We start from the raw sequence: 21,233 nt of genomic DNA on the forward strand, positions 1-21,233 counted from the left end.
GAAATCACCATTCCTCTTCCCACCACCCCCCATGGATGTAGCAGGCAGAGGAACTTGTTCACACAGATGCTAGTGTAGACAAGAGGATTCTTGGATGAAGGGGTGAGCACAGTGCTATCAGATGGAGAACCACAGGTCTGCTCCAGCATCTAATCCCTCAAATGATGTGTTATGTTAATTGGGTGTCTGGAGGCAGTGGAGAGACCATCGTGCAGAGAAAAAGAATCAGCCAGGAAAGGATCAGCCAGGATGTATTTTTGTGTTAATATATGATACATATATCTCTAGACACGATTGTAGTGAGTTCCTTGAGCCACTGAGGAGCTGGGGACACACATGCTGACCCAAAGCAGCCCTACTGTAGTTTTTCTGGGCCTCTCTTCTGGAGACCCTGCCAAGTGTTCATTCCCCAGGCACACAACCATTTTCTATATAAAGAATTGGGTTAAAAATAACTCTGGTGTACCTCTTAGATACAGATGTTCTTTTTAGCCATGGAAAACTCACTGTTGTGATGACATATGTTCCCACTGGGGGAAATATTTCTTCTCCTGCTCTAGCAAATGTTGTGTGCAAAATCTGGATGGTAACTTGGGACTACATTTTTAATGCAGTGTCTCAAACATGAAGTGAAACAGTTCTGTGTGTCTGACCCTAGTTGTAGTGAAGTACAGAAGGAGGATGTATGGGAACATCACTCACACTCTTCCTTCCTTTATATTTTAAGCAGAACCTGACATACTTGGTGCTTAATCACCCTTGTGCTTATTTCCCCTGCTGTAATGAGCCATTTGACAAGCAGAATAGAAAATACACACTTGGTTTTGCTTTCTGTTGTGTGTGAATAAGCACAGTAACACCCACCCAGGTCTGATAGCCCAAGTTAATGCTGCTTGCTCTGGTGCTTCACAGCATCTCAGAACATTGTCCAGAAGAAACACTGTGTAAGTAGAAAATGTACCTCACACAAGTCTACCTCTCTAGGCACACGGTAAGTGCATGCTGCTGTTTCTATCAGAACTTATGGACAGTCAGTGGTTTTGCAGGCAGGGCTATGCTAATAGCCTTCCTGTTCAGGGTTTGAAATGAAAATGACCTTATTGGGATGAGTTCTATGTGATAGTAAAGTTATGTTAGTATTTAAATGCAAAATGTTCTGTTTAAGAAGCCACCCTCATCCACCAGCCAGCAAAGAGACATCCATAGCAAGAAAAAGGGAGGGGAAAACATGCACCACTTTCTCCTTACCAATAATAACCATGAGCAGTGATTTCAGAGTGTAACAAGCACAAGACACGTGGCAGCCAGGTATACCTGTTAGAGATACTTTATACCTGTACATCCAGAAATTAAGGCTAGGTCCTCAGTAGGTCAGATGCACCGTCGTACTGAAGCACACTTTACTCTCTTTTCCTGGGGAAAGGTGAAAGCAAAACAACTCACCAGCTTGGTTGCAGACATTTGGAGTTAGATCAGACAAATCACATCATGTTTTTTTTTGGGGGGATTGCTAACATTGACTAGCCTTTTGAAAGATAACAACTGAACTCTAGTCCCCGTGACACTCAAGGCTCCTTTTTAGCGTGGATTTAAATGGGACAAGATTGATATGGCTTGCTGCATTTCAGTGTCCTTTAGGGAGAGGGAAAAAAAGAGAGTGCTCAATAAATCAGACTTGTCTGCACATATTTAGAATAAATGAGCTGGGTTCATTTCCCAAAGACATCTGTCTAGAGCCATTTTAGACAACTTACGTGGTCTCTGGTGGCTTCTTTAGAAGGTCGTGGCACTTCCAGACCTCCAAGGTCACCACTGCTAGCTCTGCGTAGGTTCCTCTGATGCCACTGGCTGCTATATTTAGTCTTGATTAATTCTCAATAAATAATTGCAAAAAGAAGCCTGTAAGCAATGCTAAAGATACTCAATGTTTGCAGGAATGAGTGTCTTAGTTCCCTGGAGCAATGAGTACACAGCTGCACTGCAGCATCTGTCTCCAAAGGAAGCCACAAAAGGGCCAGGTACAGAGAAAGATGATAATAACCTGAGGTACTGTGTTATCTAAGGATGGGAGGGGATCATGAGTCAGGCAGCTCATCCTCAACCCTCACTGATCAACTGTTCCTAGCACTTTTGAAAACACTGTGTAGCCAGTTTAATGCTGTGATGAGATGCTGAATGGTTTAAAATACACCCTGATCTGCCCTAAACAAGCATTTGGGATGGCCCCACCACAAAACTTCACTCCAAGTCTACACCTGCTCCATAGGCTGAAGAGGAACTGCTTTGGAAATGGTTTGCTAAATGCAGCAAAGGCAAGCGCTGTGGACTTTTAAATGGAAATGCTCAGTAGCATCTGTTGCTGATGGGTTTTAAGTGAACATTCTTCAAGGTGGATAGCTGAAAAATGATAGCCTGATGCAAAGAAGCCAAGAGACACACACTTGTGTTGTCCTCCCAACCATCGCATATAGTCTTTATTAAGCAGAATATTGTATTAGATCTGAACAGCACTGGTCTCCTAGGATTCATTTGCTCTGAATGCATGTCAGGTAAAGTCCATTTCCATCTTCTGTCTGACTCTTAACTGCTTGTTGACGCAGTATCTATTGTGAACTGCATATGATAGGGAAAAAAAACCCCAAATGATGGGCTACTTGTTTCAATTCAGAGTAAGGCATCCGAAATGAACTTGAGGAAAACCACCTTAATCCAGCAAAGTGCTTCAACTTGAAGCATGCAAATAGCCAACGAATCACATGCTTGAAGTAAGACACACGTATGTGCTCCCTGCTAAATCAGGCATAAATCACACATTACATGTCAAACAGCAGCAAAAGCCCAGTGGAAAGAGAAAAGAAAACCCCCCCACCACGGAGAAAAGGTAACCACGAAAGCTTTGGTTCAGAAGCAATGCTTTCTCTGATGTAATGCAGTCCACATGAAGTCTGCTTCGTTTTGACTCAGTCACTTTATTATTTATTGCTCAGTATCAAAAGGAATCAGACTGACATTGATTAAAGGCCATTGTGAGTCGTAGGTCATCTTCATATAACTCTTTGAATAGTACGATGCACATTGTAGGGATAAACTGAAACTGCAGAAGACTGAAATGGGAGGGAATCACAGTATGATGCACTTGTGTAAACAACAGCACATATGTATAGATCAATACAGATTTCCTTTGCCCACCCCTACAGGTCTGATCAAATGTAGCAAGGATGTTAAACTCTTAACAAACACTTGAGGTTTTGCCTTTGAATGGGTGAATAGAAACACGAAACCACCCCAACACTCATCAACCAGAGCAGGTCAGTGTGTCTCTACTGCTTCTCCTCCCGATCTTTAAGGCTTGTCAGAACCCTCTCTCCTCCCACTGAGTTTATTGGTTACTTAGGAAAATGAGCTGAGGGAATGTTTGTTGTTTGAACTGAAAGAAAAGATATAAACCCCACTTATAAAGGGATGATATTCCCACAGGAGATATGAAATCATCCACTTTTGACCATCCAGGAGGACACCTGACATTAATGATTGGTACAGACCGCTTGCATCATGAAGGGCCACGTTCCAGCAGTGGACACCCCTGCAACTCCCTCCCTCTGCAACTGATGAGAGCTGCAAAATGCATCTCTGTGAGGTCAAAGACTGATCTGCCCTGGGAGCTCCTGGTAGAGCTGCACTTGATTCCGTAAGGCTTTGAGTAGGATCAGCTATTCAAACAGGGCAGCCCAACCCTTGAGGCCAGGGCTGTGCCACACAGATTCAAGCTGACTCAGAATATGGAAGTGAGACTGGTAGCCGGCTTTTTAGAACTACTGGCAACTTTACAAAGGCCAATGCTAGCCTGGCGGCATGGGAATTTCTTGTTGCATTACTGGGATTTAGGCCATCAGTTTGGGGTTAAACCCAGTAAAGACTGGCACTCGGTCTCAGGCTGGTCAAATAAGGCATGAGTTCAGCAGGGAGCTTCTGGGTAGGACTTGATCTCTATGTCATAATACATGCTAAGCTGTATAAGTTGATTTGGTGCAATTACATCCAATTACATACTTGGAAACTAAGTCCCCTGTCTTTAAACATCATTAAGGCCCCTGCTCTACAGCAGGATTGGCACTGGCTGGCTCCTAGTAATTTGGTCAAGATCCACAAGGTCTCACAGTCAGCTCTCCAGGTACCAAAAGGTTGCTATGCCCACAGTTTGTTTGAAGATGGAGGCTCGCACGGAGCTGCCTGCGCAGCCTCACTAGGATGGAGCAGATTGACGGGATGCTGGCGGTGGTTTACGCCGAGGGGGAATTCGTGTCAGTGTGTTTGCTGCTGAGTCTGCACAAGTTTTATTTAGCAAATAAATAATAGACAGTGCCTTTGGTGTGTGAACACAATGCTAAGACACTTAGTGCCTTTCTGTCCCAAGTTCTGCATCTTGGCAATCACAGACTCCACCTGTAGGTGCAGCCTGCCCTGCCCTAGCGTTTTCAGTCTTCAGAGGGGTTAACTGTTTTCTTCTTTTGTATAAATAGGATTAATAGATATAAAATCTTGTTAAGTGCAATTGACACAGAAAAATATAAAAAGGTTTCAAAGCCTGGGCCTCTCTCCCAGCATCTCACCCCTTTTCTGTATCACCAAGTAAAAGTGCAGGAAACAAAGAGGGACGCTTCCAAGCAGGCTCGTGAATCAGAGGGCCGGCTGTTTTTGTGAGCTATGACAGCAGCCATCACACCCAACACAGGCTGAGAGCTTTTGCTCCTGTACAGAGACAAGAAAGGACACACACACACACACACAGAGGTTTGCCACTCCTTCATGTGGGAAGGCTGCACAGAAAGGGAAAGCTGCCACCTTCCAGGGCACAGTGCGTTTCTCCAACGTGGTGTCTCCAAACAGCTTTTTGTTTTCAATGAGACAAACACCAGGACTAAACGTTTAAACTGACCCGTTGACGCTGGGGACAAAGCTGTAGAACCACAGCCACACTTTACCACAAGCATTGGACTGTAGTACGAGGACTGTTTGAATGGCATTTTTCCCTCCCCCTCCCCCCTAAATACACACCTCAAACAACGAAGCAGTCCAACGGTTTTCTAAGACACAAGGAGAGGACGTGAGTTGAGTCCTTCAGAACAAGCTGTCTGTCTCCATCAGGGTTGGAACAGTCATCTTGCACCTTAGAAACCAGCCCAGGCTATTTGTTGTTGTCATCCTTTTCTCCCCCCTTACCTTATTCCCGTATCCAAGGGCCTCTCATTTCCCTAGCGCTTTTCTTTCAAACATCCCACTTAGTCTAAATGTCTTTTTTTTTTCCCCCCCTCCTCTAGTTGCAGTTTTCTATTTCCCTGAACATCTGCAAGACAGCCCATCTGGGTTGACACAGTGTGAGATGAGGCAGACAGGCATCGCCGACAAAAGGGCTCCTACTGCAGCGAGTGGGCTGTTGGCATCAGATGTTTTCCAGGACGTCTATGGGGACAAAGCCTTTCTTCTTCCCGCTGTATACTTTGATAAAGCCGTCGTGTTCCTTCTCAGAAGTCACACAAATCTGAGTGCAAAGAAGGGATGGGAAACAATAAACTCTTTGCCGTGATCAAAGGCACAAAACCACTCCAGGCTGTTTATCAGGTGGGTTAGATATCCCACTAGTTAAAAGTAGAAGAATCCCTTTCAGACTCTCTCTGCTTTGATGAGAAACTCAAAGTCATAGATTTAGAGAATTACCTTTCCCCTGCCTCCTTGAAATGCCACATATACATGAGAGACATTAAAATCATTAAGACTTTTGTGGTGGAGCAAAGATTTTGCAGCTCGAATGGTGAGTTCAGCCTAAGTGTAACGCTTGTGTTTTGGTTGTCTGTGTAGGAGAGGAATGGGTGTCCTCTTATCATTCCATGAGCTTGCTGGCTCCCTTAACAGTTGGCAGTGAAAAGAAACAGTGATGCCAAGGTGGGTCACTTGTGGCAGCTGACCTGCATGCAAGCATGTTCCCTTTGCATGGTTAAGGAGCCCAGGTACTTTTCAGGTGAGCAGTGGGTTCTGTTATTTACAGGTGCCTGGTTTGGATCTGAGCCCTAGATGGAGGCCATCGTGGTGAAACCATTTGGTCTTTAACAGCAGGACAAATATTACTTCATGGCAAAGGTTTGCATTTCCTGAAGACCTTTCAGGTATTTCCACTTTAGGGCCCTTCTGGTAATGGCCAAGCCACTTGAAAGCCAAGTGACACAGGAACTTTGAGCACTTGAGGACAGAGCCACACAAAAGGAAGAAGTGTTTTCAAACCTCTGTGCCAAAGTACTACACATTTCCCACTCATCAAACCAGGTTAAAAACCAGCCAGAAAACTGATGGTCCTACTGAGACCGACTCATTCATTTCCCATGATGTCAGTGCTGGGTCTTTAAAGCCCTCTGTCTGGGGTAACTCTCACACAGGCTCTGTCTGATAGGTATTTGCAGTGTTTAAAGGTTTCTAAAGTATTTCTAGCTAAATCCATTTCAGCATGACTGCTATGGATTGTATGGTGACACCCATGGCTGGGTTCTGGGCCATCCCGTCCTCCTGGTGTTACATACAGAAAACTTATAGTAGCAACACTGATGCTGCCAGAGAGAAATGAAAGGTCATAAGAAGGAGGGGAAGCTGCTTCTTATTTGCACCACCAGTATTTGGAAATGGTCAGGTGCAAGTAAAGGTTTGGAAAGCAAAGGAACTCACTGATTTTATTACTTAAACTACCTGCTTAACACGAAACTGGATCCCTGGGGCAGAACGACTGAGCACATCAACAGAGATGACAAGCCATTATAACAGCTTCCTGACTAAAGATGTCTGCAAGATCTCCAGCTTTCTCCATGGGCCAAAGAACAGTCAGATCTCCAGTCTGCACTGCTTGCTAGCCCTGCTGCATTTCTTGCTTAACCTCTGATGCTGTGCACAGCAGATTGGGATAATGGAGTGCTTTTCCCTGATGTCTTCTGCTGTCAGCAGAAGGCTTTGTGGACTAAAGAAAGATTCTAAAGTTTCTGAACACTATTTTGCTTTACCTTTAGAGTGAGAAATGATGGCAGTTTTGGATTTGGTTTTGGATTCTGCTGCTGGTTTGGGTGCTTCTTGAAATCAGTGGGATGCTGTGCTACAGCCATAACTTTAGATCTTCCCTGGGCATGAGGCCGTTCTGTAAGAACTTCTCTGACTCTACACACTAATACATTGATCTGAACCCTCCAGCTCCATCTAATACACTAAACCTTGCACGTACTGCTCCCCCTCCCCTCACAACTGCAATGTTTTTTTCCTCCTCCTCCCTAAGCAAAGGGATGTGGCGGGGCAGAGCGAGCTTGGCCACAATATGCTGCACTTTCCTCATCCTGTGTGTCTCAGGAGGTGTCCTGGGGCTGGGGCTACTGGAGTAAACCTCAGATAAGAAACATCTCAGGCTATTTCTCAGTGATCTTGAGAAGTAGCTGAAAGCAAGTGAAGCCACTTCCCCATTCTTTCAATCTCATAGTGTTTAAAGACCCGCCTGGACACGTTCCTATGCCACCTGATCTAGGCGACCCTGCTTCTGCAGGGGGGTTGGACTGGGTGATCTCTAAAGGTCCCTTCCAACCCTACCATTCTGTGATTCTATGATTCTAAAGAACCCCAAAACAAATAACTGTTAGATCATGCCTGTTGTCTGAGCTCATCAACATCTGCCCTGATGACTTCTCATCCGTCACTCAGCTCAGAGCAGATGGGAGGGATGAACAATTAGGAAATGATCCATTAAGCTGCACAGTCATTAATCCTCTCCAGCTCTTCTAAGTGTCATAGTTTGAATTTAGGCTCAAGTGGCAAATTCTTTCTGTCCAGCAGTGATTTTGAACTTGCTCTAATTTTCTGCAGCTGCCTTTTGCTTCTCTTCTCTCACCCGTATATTTAACCCATCTGTCAGCCATAGGCTGGTTCTGATAAGTAGGAATTTGGTTATGAGGACCCTAGAGTTTCCAGAGCTGTCCTGGAGCCTGCAGACAGTGCCAGGTCAAGAGGTCTGAAAGCTCAAGCCTTCTGTTTGTCTGTAAGAATGACAGCAGAGGAACACTGTGAGTTTCCACATCTGCTGCTGGCCACGCACTGACCTTCTTGCCTGTGCGAGTTTTGTGGATGGAAATGATAAGTAGGTCAGTTTTCAGACCCATTCAGCCCTAGTGGAAATGATGCTAAAAAGGTTTTATATCAAAACTTGCATGGCATTCTGTGAATGACTGGGGATAGCCATCCCTGTTCAGCAAGGCTGACATCAGTGACAACCAGAGATAGCTGGAAAAAGGCCCTTTTTTCCCCCTTTAAGCCTATCTGTGAAGGGCAGCAGCTATAGCTGGGGAGCACACAGAGAACTGACACATCACTTGCTGCCCTGGGTTTGTGTTTTAAGTGTTTCAGTCCCAATTCATAAGTCCCAGGGATGCAACTGATTTTCAAAGGCAGCTGAGTCATCCTCTTAGAAGTTCATCTCCTTTTAGAGTACCCCAGGATGAAAAATGTGGGGACATAAAGCAGTTCCTAGGCAGTGAAGTGAAAAGCCAGGTAGCAACAAATCATCCAGACTGATCAGACAAGGGGCTGCTGATGTCCCTGTGCCTAAAAGTCACCTTTTTAAAAGAGTTTGTGTGACTGGGTGTTGGGGTGGGAGGGACGTTTATCCCCTGAGCTGTTGTGCCAAGGGAACAGCAAAGCTATCTGCTCTGATTCAGAGGTTGTGGCCATCACAATAGAGGTGCTTTTGGTAAAACAAGGCTAGTTTACATCAGTGATGTGTAAACTATATCCAAAATGGATCTGTAGCACTGACCCTTATGGAAAGTCCACAGTTGAATGAGGCAGAGAGTTTCTGAGTGCCTGTCTTGATGCAGACGTCGTGGTTTGGGGTTGTTTCTATTGCACAAGGTCCTTCTGGTGTGTCAGCCACTCCCCCCCAATTTAGGATCATCAGCAAACTTGCTGTTCCCTCAGCAAGGTCAGTAATGAACATATTGAACAGTGCTGGTCCCAGCACCGACCCCTGAGGGACTCTGCTAGACACAGGCCTCCAGCTAGACCCTGCCCCATTGATCACCACTCTCTACCTTCTTCCCTTCAACCAGTTAACAATCCACTTCACTACCTGATCATCCAGCCTGTCAGACAGTGCATAATGTCTCAAGCACCTTTCTGAATGTCTGAGAGACTGAACATTTAGGTTCTGTTACAGGTATGCACTTGCACAAGACCAACACTGCTTTTAACTGCCTGCTAGGCACTATCACTGTACAAAATACACCTGGTGAGGATCTGGCACAGGGGAGCTTACCTGATTCTCTTTCAGAGTTATCTGCCCCTGTTCCTTGCAGCCAATGAATGTCCTGACACACCTGTAAATCTTCTCATCTTGTTGCACTCTTTGAACAAAGTTAGCAGGAAAAAATCCAGTTCTGTCATCAATTTTCCCCTGTGGAGAAAACAAATGGTCAGAAAGAAGGTTGTTAACACTGGTAGCTTCAATACAGGCTCAGTGTGGGCAATCACATACTTCTCCCTTTAGAAAGGAAACATAATTAGCATGTACCTTCCACCAGTCTTCATTGGAGTCTTCCAGCAGGGTGATCATATCCCCTGGCCTGCAATTAGAAGAGGAACAGTAGTCAAGATGGCTCTTACTTGTTATGCTGCATCAGCTTCCACAATTACTTTCTAACAGGAAGGTGGTCCTTTGTTAGTGATTTAATCTGAGCACTCACTGCAGGTAGACTCAACAAGGCAGCAAAGCTTTCCTCAATCATAATCTAGGAAGACACACTCTGTATGTTGGGGCTAGATCTTTGAGACAGCATCTGTAAACTGGAGTTCTTGCCTCCTGTTTAATGAGAAACTGTTTAAAACACAGTCTCTATTTGTTACAGGCATTACCTTGTTACTACAAGACATTTCACATTGTTGGGACACACCACTTCATCATCTGTGTTTTCAAGCTGTGATTGTAGAAGGAAGGCAGCAGGAAAACAGTTCTATTTACCTGACAAAGGCAATTAGTCAGCAGGGCTGTAATTCTGCCCAGGAATGTCTTTTTTCCATTTGAATGGGACATATTTACCTTTAGACTGTGTGGTGCAGGGTTGTAATTGGTAAGTATCAGCATCCAGCTGACTAGCTCCAAAGCAGAGCTAGGAGAATTTGTCTGGGAATGCCAACAGCAAAATGTGCCGAGCTGATTTTGTGCAGGTAGTTGAACAGTTATTTGACCTCCTTCTCCTCACTAGTGGCACTTTATTATGTAATTATAATAGCACTGTGTTGTAGAAAGTAAATGGCAGCCTGTTTCCAAACAGATTGACCTCAGAAAGCTCTGTCTGTTGGATAACAGGCGTTCCTTTGATCTGCTTAAAATTCATGGTTGACCCATAATTGTTCAGCTACCCTTGTGTTCCCTGTTAGGCTCACTGTACTGCTGAGGTATCAGCACAAGAGCCTGCAAACCCATCTGGAGCAGGTGACTGGATCCAGTTTAATGGGATCTTTCAGAGCACACATAGAAGATGTTGAACTGTTCAGGGTGCAGCGGTGAGCTGCTTTGATCACTTTCCAAGTGGTTCTCATTGCTGCTGACAACTGGAGAAACAGGCATTTGGTCTTCTGACACTGAGGGATCTGAGCTGGAGTTTTCCAGCTCTCACAGGCAGGCACTATCAATAAGGCAGCAGGATAGGCTTTTCCTCAAGTGCTCCTCAAGGAAGAATTTAATGTTGCTGAGGTGAGGAAACATGTAATTCCTGCCTTACATCCCACCCATTAGTTCCAGAGCAAGGAGAAGGCACAGATGAGACCAGGAAAAAAGCTCTTGGTGAAGGAGATACTGATGAGAAGGGCAGTTCTCTAAGTTCTGTGGTATGGGCATGATTATTTTGATGTAGTAGGGGATGACTTCAAGAGAGCTGACAATTTTCATGACAAGAGCTCTTAGCAAGATCATGCAAAACATGAGTCAAACGAATTGCACCAAAAGAAAAGATGTCCTTTCACTTCTGTGGGCTTGGATTGGAACTTACAGTGCTACCAACTAATGCAGAACTGAGCAAGTGTTACAAGTTATAACGAATGAGGGTATTTTGCAAAGCTTAGGATGGATCTTTCCCATGTGAAAACACTGCTGGACGTTGTTTTCTTTTCTCAGACGTAACCTGAGCGTGGGTGAAAATCAAACAGGACTGATAAAATGTTCAGCATTTGCATGAGGGCTGGTCCTAGTTGAAAACTTCTGGTTGAAAAACACAAAGCAACTGAAGACTGAGTATTTTCTAGCTGAGAGCCTTCTTGCTCCTGAAGTGTCATCGATGTATTGGACATTTTTTACCTGTTGTGCCCTTGACAACAAGGTTGGTCACCGGCTTTTAAACCATGGGAATGTCTTTGGATACCTCTATAAAGAATGTTTAGCAGGAATATCAGAATGAACCCTTCCTCCCTTGAAGTCACATAAAGCCTTATGACCCTCAGTTGATTCGACCCAAACAAACTAACAAGTATTTTGGGGCTTTACCTCATCTCCAAGTCTTCATTTTCTTGTGGTACAAATTTGTACAAGGCAACATAGGTGTTCATTTGCAACGTGCTTTTATAAAAGGGTCCCTTTCAAGGAAAAAAAAGAGAGAGACAGTTACAATATCTGTCCTGTACAGGGATTTGTTTCACTTTTTCTAGAGACTGAGGAAGCAGGGCCTGATCTTCCAAGAAATAAGCCAGGATCATCTCATACCTTTCCCACTTTGGAGGACTATGTCCTAGATACACTGGGAGCCACTAAGGCAGTAATGATCTTCATGTAGAACTAAGATTCTCTGAACCCCAAGGTCAAATCCCAGGCTTCCAAACAACACAAGCAGAAACCTGCACAAGTTGGTCTTTTGGGTGAGATCTTTAAAATGAGTCTGTCTTTTGCCCTCTTGTGACCCTTGTGAGCCCAGTGGTGTATTACAGGCATTGTATAAGGTGTGTATTACACAGTTCTCTTTAGGGATGGAGAGCTGCACAGTGCAAAGGTCCAACAAACAAGGGGGGAAAATCAATTTATTAAGCAGAAAGCTGCTTGTGTTGGGCTTTTGCTGGGCTTCCCAGAGAGAAGGCTGGGTACTCTTCTCCCCCGGTAACCTGGAGGGGAAAAAAAGCACCTCAAATAACCCCCAAATAATTTTCCAACCCCAAATTTGTGATCTTTAGATTACTGCAGTTCTGCTGTAACGACACTACCTCCACACTGGATCTTTTGTGCTCACAATATCAACTTGTAACAAACACAAGGGCGTAAAACAGACCATAATGTGTAAACCAAAGAGTCACCCAGCCCTTCATATTGCTTCCAACTGTGGCCAGTGGCCTGGAAAGAACATGACAGTCAGATATCAATGCTTCTCCTGAACAGTGCCCCAGAAGACCTGCTTGAGGTCCTCAGCTGTTCTAAACCACAAGGCTGTGATGTGGCTTCCCATTCCCATTGCACCCTCGCAGGGTCTGTGTCCATACCGGGGAATGTATGCTTTTTGGTTCTTCTCCAAAGTGTTCTGTGCCATTTTCAGAGTATGTAAACACTGAAACAAAGCAAACACATGACATTTCAGGAGTAGTTTAAGACTCTTCACCTCAGCAGGATCAGGGTTATTTTGTTAATCTCTTTCCCATTGACTTTCTTTCATCCCCTGGGTCCTTCTGAGCCCTTCTACACCCCCCAATAAAACCATGTGTTCCACTGGCACATGGCACAAAACAACCTCTCCTGAGTTTACAATTATAGCAAATAAACCATTGTGGTTGGATGAATACACACAAGTACAGGGCTGGGAATAGAACCTATGTCCCTTAATTGCATTAGTATCTAAAGTCCAGCCTTTTCCTCGTGCTGGATGCTGTATTTTCAAGTGTAGGACAAGCAGTATGTCTGCTTAAAGGCACCTGCAAAACCTGATGACCACATATGAGCAATATTGCAGGATGTTTGTCTCAGAACTCCTTCTTTCCCCTCTTTGACCCTCCATCTCTAAATGGATCTCTGTCTCCAGTAATCTCTGCCTGTGAGCTCTCTCTGGTTTTATAGGAGGTAATTGCTTTCAAGGCAGGATGGGTTGTCTGAGACATGGGGCTGTACGTGTGACAATTTGCTTGTAAGGTACCAAATCAGAAACTTACACAACAAGACAGTGGTCACAGCACCTGACAACCCCTGATGTCTAATCAGTTACCCTCTGGTGTAACTGCTTCATGAGTCAACTGATGCCTGTCCTAAGCGACCTCCCTAGAAAAACCACAGTGGCTTTATCACACTGACTGAATTCCCTCGTCACATTCTCTTTCTGAACGTGATTTTAACACCAGCTAGAACCACCAGCACCTCCCACCATTTGCCTCTGCAAGTGTTTTGAGCACAAGCTGCGTTTTGTAGTCTCTAACAACTTGGAAAGCTCCCAAATGGCAGTGAGTAGCAGGCTGATTGAATGCCTTTTCTTTTTGCTTCTCTGTGATACAATTACAGAAAGAAGGTGCCAGGGAACACCAAACTGCTGAATTCCTCCCTCCCTCTGCTCTTTCACTTGCTCTACACTGTAAATGACCACCAAACTCAGAGCCTTTGAAGTTTTATGAGTGAAATAGTAAGGTTCCTTCAGAATAAAGACTTGTACATGGGAATAATTCAGTGTTACAGCAGAGGAAAGACAGCTAAAATGACAGCCCCCGTGTGCATGGGACAGATTTTGTGCAAAGTGACATGCAATCCATCAGCACACACAAAAACACATTCTCTGATACAATGTAAGGTATTATTGTACTCACAAAGCCCAACCTGTGAAGGTGAAGACAGCACGTGAGCTGATAGCACTTAACCTGGAGCTGCCCCACACTTGTGTCCAGGTGGTCTGAGTGCAGCTGACTCACTGTGCTCCTCAAGTTCTGCTGTAGTCACCTTCTACTATGGGGATATAGGTCTATCTGACATATAAAGGGGTGTAAAACACTGCCCTTGCAATCTGGCAGCATTGAAGTGCGACTGAAATTACTATACTTTGGGGTTTTTTTTGTGTCCAGAGAAAAAGGAGTTAGAGATGCAGATAGAAAAAGTTCTGGTGCTTAATGGTTTGGGTAATCAGGGGCATTTTAAGACTTACAAAATGTCATTCACCAGATGAAGCATTTCAGCATCATTTCTGACAGTGATTTCTGCTCTCTGACAGTTGAGTTAATACTGGGCAGCCTCGTGAGCTGTGGGGCTGACCCAGCAGGTGGGAAAGGAGCTGGAGTGCATCCTTGTGTTTGCTGAGAAGCCCTCACCAAACCTGTGTGTTTGCAGGGAGAATATTCTGTATTTGACTCAGGGGAAAAGTGCTCCAATCCCTGTTGATAACAGGCTCATCCATGTCGCTTAAAGTATATTGTAGCTTGTGGGGCTTCTGTTGCAGACAGCAATTCACTGCAGTGAATGGGTATAACTGGCTTAGGGGAGCCTGAAGGGCTGCAAATTAGGTATGCCATCTTACAGTTGTAAACTAGGAAGCTTTGCCTCATAGTATGTAGGCCAGGGACTGAATGAAAGGATCCTCCCTTGAAGTCCTTGTCATAGGAGTCTCTGGGAGCAACTACATGGACACACATGTGCTGAGTCCTTTCAGCCTTCCATAGGTTCTGTCTTTTCTGCTGTTTCTCTTTAAGCAGAGTCTCAGGTGTACAATTTCCTAACATTTTATTTGGAGAAGAGAGGTTGTTAATGGGAAAAGAAAAGGAAAGAGGAAAAAAAGAACTGGAACGGACCTAATTTATCAAGGCATTAACATGGAAGTGCCTGCTAAAGTGGCAGCTGAGCAAAAAGAACCCACGAATCACCCTGTAACAACACTCTCAATGTACTTGGTTAAAATTGTAATCCCTGTTTAGCTGGATATTAGTAGGAGGCACTTGAACCTGGAGGCCACAGAGGTGTGTAAGTTCACATCTCCATACAGCAGAAATACAGGGGGGGAAAAAAAGGAGTGGGGATTTTTCATAGAATCATAGACTGGTAGGGTTGGAAGGGACCTTTAGAGATCATCCAGTCCAACCCCCCTGCAGAAGCAGGGTCACCTAGATCAGGTCACATAGGAACATGTCCAGGTGGGTGTTGGAGACCTCCAAGGAAGGAGCCTCCACAATCCCTCTGGGCAGCCTGTGCCAGGGCTCCCTCACTGAAACACTGAAAGGGTTTTTTCTTATGTTTAAGTGGAACTTTGTGTGTTCCAGCTTCAGCCCATCAGCCCTCGTCCTGTTGCTGGCTACTATAGAAAAGAGGGATGTCCCAACCTCCTGACACCCACCCTTTAGATATTTATAAATGTTAATAAGATCTCCCCTCAGTCTCCTCTTCTCCAGACTAAACAGCCCCAGGTCCCGCAGCCTTTCCTCATAAGGAAGATGCTCCAGTCCCCTGATCATCTTGGTGTCCCTGCACTGGCCTCTCTCCAGCACTTCCCTGTCCCTCTTGAGCTGAGGAGCCCAGAACTGGACACAGGACTCCAGATGAGGCCTCAGCAGGGCAGAGTAGAGGGGGAGCAGAACCTCCCTTGACCTGCTGCCCACACTCTTCTTGATGCCCCCAGGCTGCCATTGGCTTCTTGCCCACGAGGGCACATTGCTGGTTCATGTTGAGCTTATTATCAACCAGCACTCCCAGTTGTCTCTCTGCAGAGCTGCTCTCCAGCAGGTCACTCCCAGCCTGTGCTGGTGCATGGGGTTGTTCCTTCCCAGCTGCAGGACTCTGCCCTTGTCCTTGTTGAACCTCATGAGGTTCCTCTCTGCCCAACTCTCCAGCCGGTTGAGATCCTGCTGAATGGCAGCACAGCCTGTGGGGAATCAGCCAGTGCTCCCAGTTTGGTGCCATCAGTGAACTTGCTGAGGGTACACTCTGTCCCCTCATTTTTAGAGCCTGGAAAGGGTTCTACCATTTCCATAGCTTGTGCAAACAGAGCATGTGGTTTATTAAAAATCTACCAAGGGGAATTTTTTCTTTGAGTGACTGATGCATAATTTATACCCTGAGCCTCTGAAGGATGGACTGTAAAAAAGCCAGTGCTGATCAAAGGAATCATTAATGTGCCGTGGAAGTTATTGGGAGGCTTGACACACGCTGAGTTTTCAAACTAATCTCTTTGACTAGAGTTCCTTGAATGCCTCTCAGTGCATTCAATGAATGCAGATCTCAGAGAGGGGGGGAAAAAAGTGTTTCTTTGGGTTTCTGGAATGAAACTACTAACTGACAATGACACAAAAAGTTATGTTAAAACTCAGAAAGGGCCAAATTAATCTCAGGTGGGCAGGACTTGTGAAGCAGGCTGAGTTCTTTATCTTCAATCAGGTCAGATCAATGTGCACATCCAAGACAGACAACCTATAAAAGGTTGTCAGGACAAAGCAGAGAACATAGATGGGATGTTCATAAGATGAGAGGAAGGAAATGACTGAGGAGAGTGAGGAGAAGAGATAAGACCAGGAGAGGAGTAAGGAGGGAGCATTATATGGGAATGGGCAGCTGAAGCTGACATGTCGTCTTCAAGACCCGCCTGGACATGTTCCTGTGTGACCTGATCTAGGTGACCCTGCTTCTGCAGGGGGGTTGGACTAGATAATCTCTAAAGGTCCCTTCCAACCCTACCATTCTATGATTCTATGAACTGCTAGCAGCATGTAAGGAGCACTGGGGGTGCTCTGAAGAAGAGAGCTGTGCTCACTCTGATTTGTTTAGGTAGTGTACACCTCATGGGAGACTGAGCACTGCAGCCTCCAGGTGCTGCTACAGAAGTTGCTCTGTTGGTTTGGGCCTGAAGTTTTTCTTAGTGCTCCAAATCCCTTGGTACTTATTGCTTCCCTCATCAGGACTGAACTCCAGAACACAAACAGCATCCCTCCACGGCTGAGCTTTCATTACTAAGCTCTGGGTTGGTATTGATGGTCTTGATACATCATACCAATGCTGTTAAAACAACACTCCTGTACTGCAAAGCAGACAAAGCAATCGGGCCACTAATATTACTGGGCACATACTATAGTTGTACTGAGAAGCTGCAATTATAATCAGGATTCATTGTGTTGGATGTTTTACAGACATATGGCCATTAATGGTTTGTTTCCTGTCCCAAGGAGGTCATGGGGTACAGAGACATGGACACAAGTCACACATATAGAAGAGAAAGTGTTATTTTTGTTCTACTGTGCCAGTGTGGAAGTGATTAGCCTACAGTCATGTTCATAGGAGATAAGGAATGGATCTGAACCTTACCCAGTGTCAGATCTGGACACAATGAATGAAGAAAACAGGTGGCTTGGATTTCATCTGAATGGTAAAAAGCATCCTCCAAATACTTGCACCAACTACATGCCCCACTCACTCACCTCCTGCTTTGAGAACCAGAATGCTGCTAAAACATGGACAGGCCACAAAACCCCCATCTGGAACAGGTTGTACCCAGGCCTGAACACCTGAAGATGCCGTCTGGCAGCACTCACCGCTGTTGCTGCGTTTCCTGCTGATGTCAAGGGTGCCTGCAGAGCTATCACCTTCCTCAGGAACTTCTGCCAGGTCAGCTGTCTGCAGGGACAGAAAGAGCAAATCAGATGGCTTCAGCCAGGAAAAGTGAACAGTGAGGTGAAACAAGACCAAGAAGAGCCCTTGGGAAGGCAGTGCTTGGGTGCTATCAGAGCAGAGCAAGTTGCACTGATGGGATTGCAGCAAACATTGCATCTAGTGATGCACAACAAATGCCTCCTTCACAGGGAGCACTGAAAGCCCCAAAAGAACTCCCAACCAAGTTTACAGCCTAGACTCACTAAAGATTTCTGCAGCATAAGGTGAAAGTTAAGGAACAAAAGACTGTGTTAAACAACGTGGTTCTTTGTCTATAAATAGAAGGGGTTTGGGGGAATGTGAATCCTGAAAGTACATTAAATAGTGAGCTACCAAGGAGACTGGACATTAAACTATTGGCTACTAATTTATTAATGCTGAATATGTTATTCAGTAAAATAACTTTAGTGTAAGGGTGACCTTAATTCTGTTAGCATGCTCTGAAAGAGGCAGCTGGAGCGTGATGGAGCTGGTGAAGTCAGCCTTTAAATATCTGCCCTCACTTTCTTTTTAAACAGTCATCAGGCTGGTATGGTTAGGGAAAAATGAAACCCAAATGTTGTTGTTGGGATTACTCTGATTTCTTACTTTGTACCATATTAAAGTCAATCATGATTAGGGACCCATTGTTCTTGGGTGCAAGAGAATGTGGGATGGCAATCTCGAGCCTCAGAAGTACACTCTGCATAAGGCACCAGATTCCTTGGTTGGGTAGTCAGCTTCTCCATGCATAGCCTGACCCGTGACTTCTCTTGAGTAAAACATCTTTGATAACCATAAGAACCCCAAACATTGAACTTGAGACAGGTTCTCTCTCTGACCTGAAAAACCCTTATAGGCTCCTAAGCTTTGTTTATGTCTCGTGAAGAGGATTTGAAGACACGTGGAAGGGTTTAACTTCATTATTCTATGACGTTTCACAATTGCACTGTACACATGGCTCCATCCACTGCTTGCCAGACCTTTGCCCACGTTACAGGAGGAAAAGCCAAATGAGAATCATGCACTGCTTTTGTTCAGGGAGCACAAATCCTGAATGGCATTATAGATTTTTATATGTGTTTTTCAGTTGATCACAAATCTCCTTCTAAAAAGTATTTAGACAAGTTGACTTCCCTTAGCTAGCACTTTCCTAGCTACCTCTCAATACTAGCAGACTCATGAATAAAGAGGTCAAAAGTAGATTTATACCACAGGTATTTTGTGCTTATCTGGTTTCCCTTGCTATTTTAAGAGCCTTCTATTTTTCTGTGCTCTTATGCCTTGTTTTTAGCCTCAGCCTCTTGCAGCAGGTCTTGCAACCTGCACAAATGGGTCACTCTTGCATGAGAAAGCAGTGCAATAGCAATGCCAACGTGGAGCATATCTAGATGTGGAGCATATCTAGGGGTTTCTAGTTGATGGGTGGAAAAGGAAGAGACTGACTTTGTTGAAATAGTAAGTCCTGGTTATTTTCCAGCTCATTACTACAGTCTGAACAGGCTTAGCTTCATCACTGTTGATAAGCTTTATACTTGGCTTCTGCATTTTTCATATGGGATGGGCAGTGTCTCTTTGGTATATACCTGCTGCAAAACCCCCTGAAGTGACCTCAGTTACCTGTTAATGATTTTTCAGTCAAGAGCTATGCTCTATTAGAAATGGTGCTGGTACAAAGCTGCTTTTGAGAGGAGCTGATCCATGAAGAACCAACAAGAACTGGAATCACATTTGCATCACCTCAAGTGACTTTCTGTATAAATGTGGGCTGCAGAAGTACATTTTGGAAGGAAGCAGTAGGTAGTGAGTCTGGAGCATATGGCCACTTTCTTTTAAGAGAAATGCAGAATCTAGGCTGAAAAACCACAGTGGGTGCATCCACACTGCTCAGTCATCTTAAACATACCTTGGCTAGTTCAGAGCAAGATGGGTAGCTCTGCTCTGCACAGAGACAGTCCTGGAAGCTTCATGGCTCTAGAGGCAAGGCACTTTTCCTAGGCTAGTTACCTTCACTTTTAACTATCTTCAGCAGGAGCAACTCTGCTGCCCTGACCCTTTGACAGCTTGGACACTGCCTGAGAGGTGAAGTAGGACCCCAGGTGTCACCATGGCCCTGGTGTTCCTGGTTTGGTGACATGGCAGAACCTTGAAGCACTCTCTAGGTCCTGAGCTGCTTGGAACCTCCCAGCTACATTGCTGCTTCTGCCTTGAGAGGATCAGAGGAGCACAGAAGTGAGCACCACCAGGCAAAGATCTCAGTCCTTGTGCCTTAACTGTACGTGTGCTGCCACCTCACATGCTATGATGCATTTTTACCTGGGCTCTAAGGGCTCTGTGCCATATCCTTGCTCTGGTCACTGGTCAGGGCCTGCTGCTGGGTCACATATCACAGTTGTAAAGCTCCTTGACCCCATCATTTGGGTCAGGGTTGTGTTTGTCCTTGCTTTTCCTCCTTGTCTCAACACACAGAAGTTATGGTTTCACATGTCTGTCTGCTCAACTCTCTAATGCTTTCTATTTTCTGTATGCTGACACGTGTTCTAGTCTCTCTCAGCCTCAATACCCTGGAGAAATTCTGGTAATGAACCTGTGTTCCTCATTCTACACCCACACCCCACCTAGTTATGATCAGCTCCCTAGGGCAAGCTGACACAGCATGCATGAGCTCTGTGCTTGAGCTGTCATTCATAATTCAACAGAACTCTTTTATTGATTTAGAAAGCAGTAACTACATTTGTAGAGTTTCTGTCTCAGAGTAAACTAAATAATTGAAAGAAACAACTGTGGTCTCAATGTGCCAGGTGGTTGAGTCTCTTTGGGTTTTAAAAAAGGGATGGAAATCACCCAATCCCTTTTAAGGCACAGACAAGGGTGGATAGAGGACGTGCCCTTTAATAACTCCCTTGCAGATTTTGCTTGGTTCTTGTTTAAATTGGTCTCTCTTCTTTCCTGACACAAATGGGCTTCTGTTGAGAGGCCACTTGTACCACCTGAGGCTTCAGTTCAGCCCTGTGAGTGAGCATACATATAAGCCTACCAAGCATAAACAGATCCTAGCACAACCCTTACATTAAACATGTAAATATTTCCTCTGAAATGTTTTTCAGAGAAGAAATCTGTTCCTATTGAACTGGGTATGGATTTAGCAAAGGCAGGGCTAAGGGTGCTGTCCTTCCTCTTGCCTTCCTCTCTCTGGTTCTTCTGCTGTGGTCTGGAAGAAAGTGACTTTTATGATAGGAGGGAGTGAATGACAGAGATTAACACGAAGGTGAAGAATGAGCCTGGATACAGCAAGCTGAGCACACATCTGCCTGTATTTGGGTCTTAGAAAGAGGAGCCCAAATCTGTGACGCCTTCCTCTCGAGTCTACACTGGGCAGGGTTGGAGGTGCTAGTCATAGAGTCATAGAATCACAGAATGGTGGGGTTGGAAAGGACCTTTAGAGATCATCCAGTCCAACCCCCCTGCAGAAGCAGGGTCACCTAGATCAGGTCACATAGGAACATGTCCAGGTGGGTCTTGAAGCCCTCCAAGGAAGGAGCCTCCACACCCTCCCTGGGCAGCCTGTGCCAGGGCTCCCTCACCTCACACTGAAAGAGTTTTTTCT

At 45.0% G+C, this 21,233-nt stretch overlaps 1 protein-coding gene across 2 annotated transcripts in view; it reads right to left on the reverse strand.

The window, feature by feature from the left end:
- Positions 1-2,522: 2,522 nt before the first annotated feature.
- The window catches only part of STAC (SH3 and cysteine rich domain), a 70,435-nt gene continuing 51,724 nt past the window's right edge, over positions 2,523-21,233 (reverse strand). Inside the window, exons 6-12 of one of the 2 annotated variants that reach the window (XR_009818778.1) lie at positions 17,530-17,611; positions 12,532-12,596; positions 11,552-11,640; positions 9,584-9,635; positions 9,329-9,466; positions 4,611-5,539; positions 2,523-3,104 (exon numbers count right to left, since the gene is read on the reverse strand). Coding sequence is in view for 1 of the 2 variants with exons in the window: in XM_061996657.1 (XP_061852641.1) it covers positions 5,441-5,539; positions 9,329-9,466; positions 9,584-9,635; positions 11,552-11,640; positions 12,532-12,596; positions 17,530-17,611 (525 nt within the window). In the remaining variant the exon portion in view is untranslated. Of the gene's footprint in view, positions 5,540-9,328; positions 9,467-9,583; positions 9,636-11,551; positions 11,641-12,531; positions 12,597-17,529; positions 17,612-21,233 lie in introns of both variants that reach the window. The other variant, XM_061996657.1, reaches the window with a different exon arrangement.

This window comes from Colius striatus, chromosome 5 (assembly GCF_028858725.1).
Source record: "Colius striatus isolate bColStr4 chromosome 5, bColStr4.1.hap1, whole genome shotgun sequence".
Classification (NCBI taxonomy): Eukaryota; Metazoa; Chordata; class Aves; order Coliiformes; family Coliidae; genus Colius; species Colius striatus.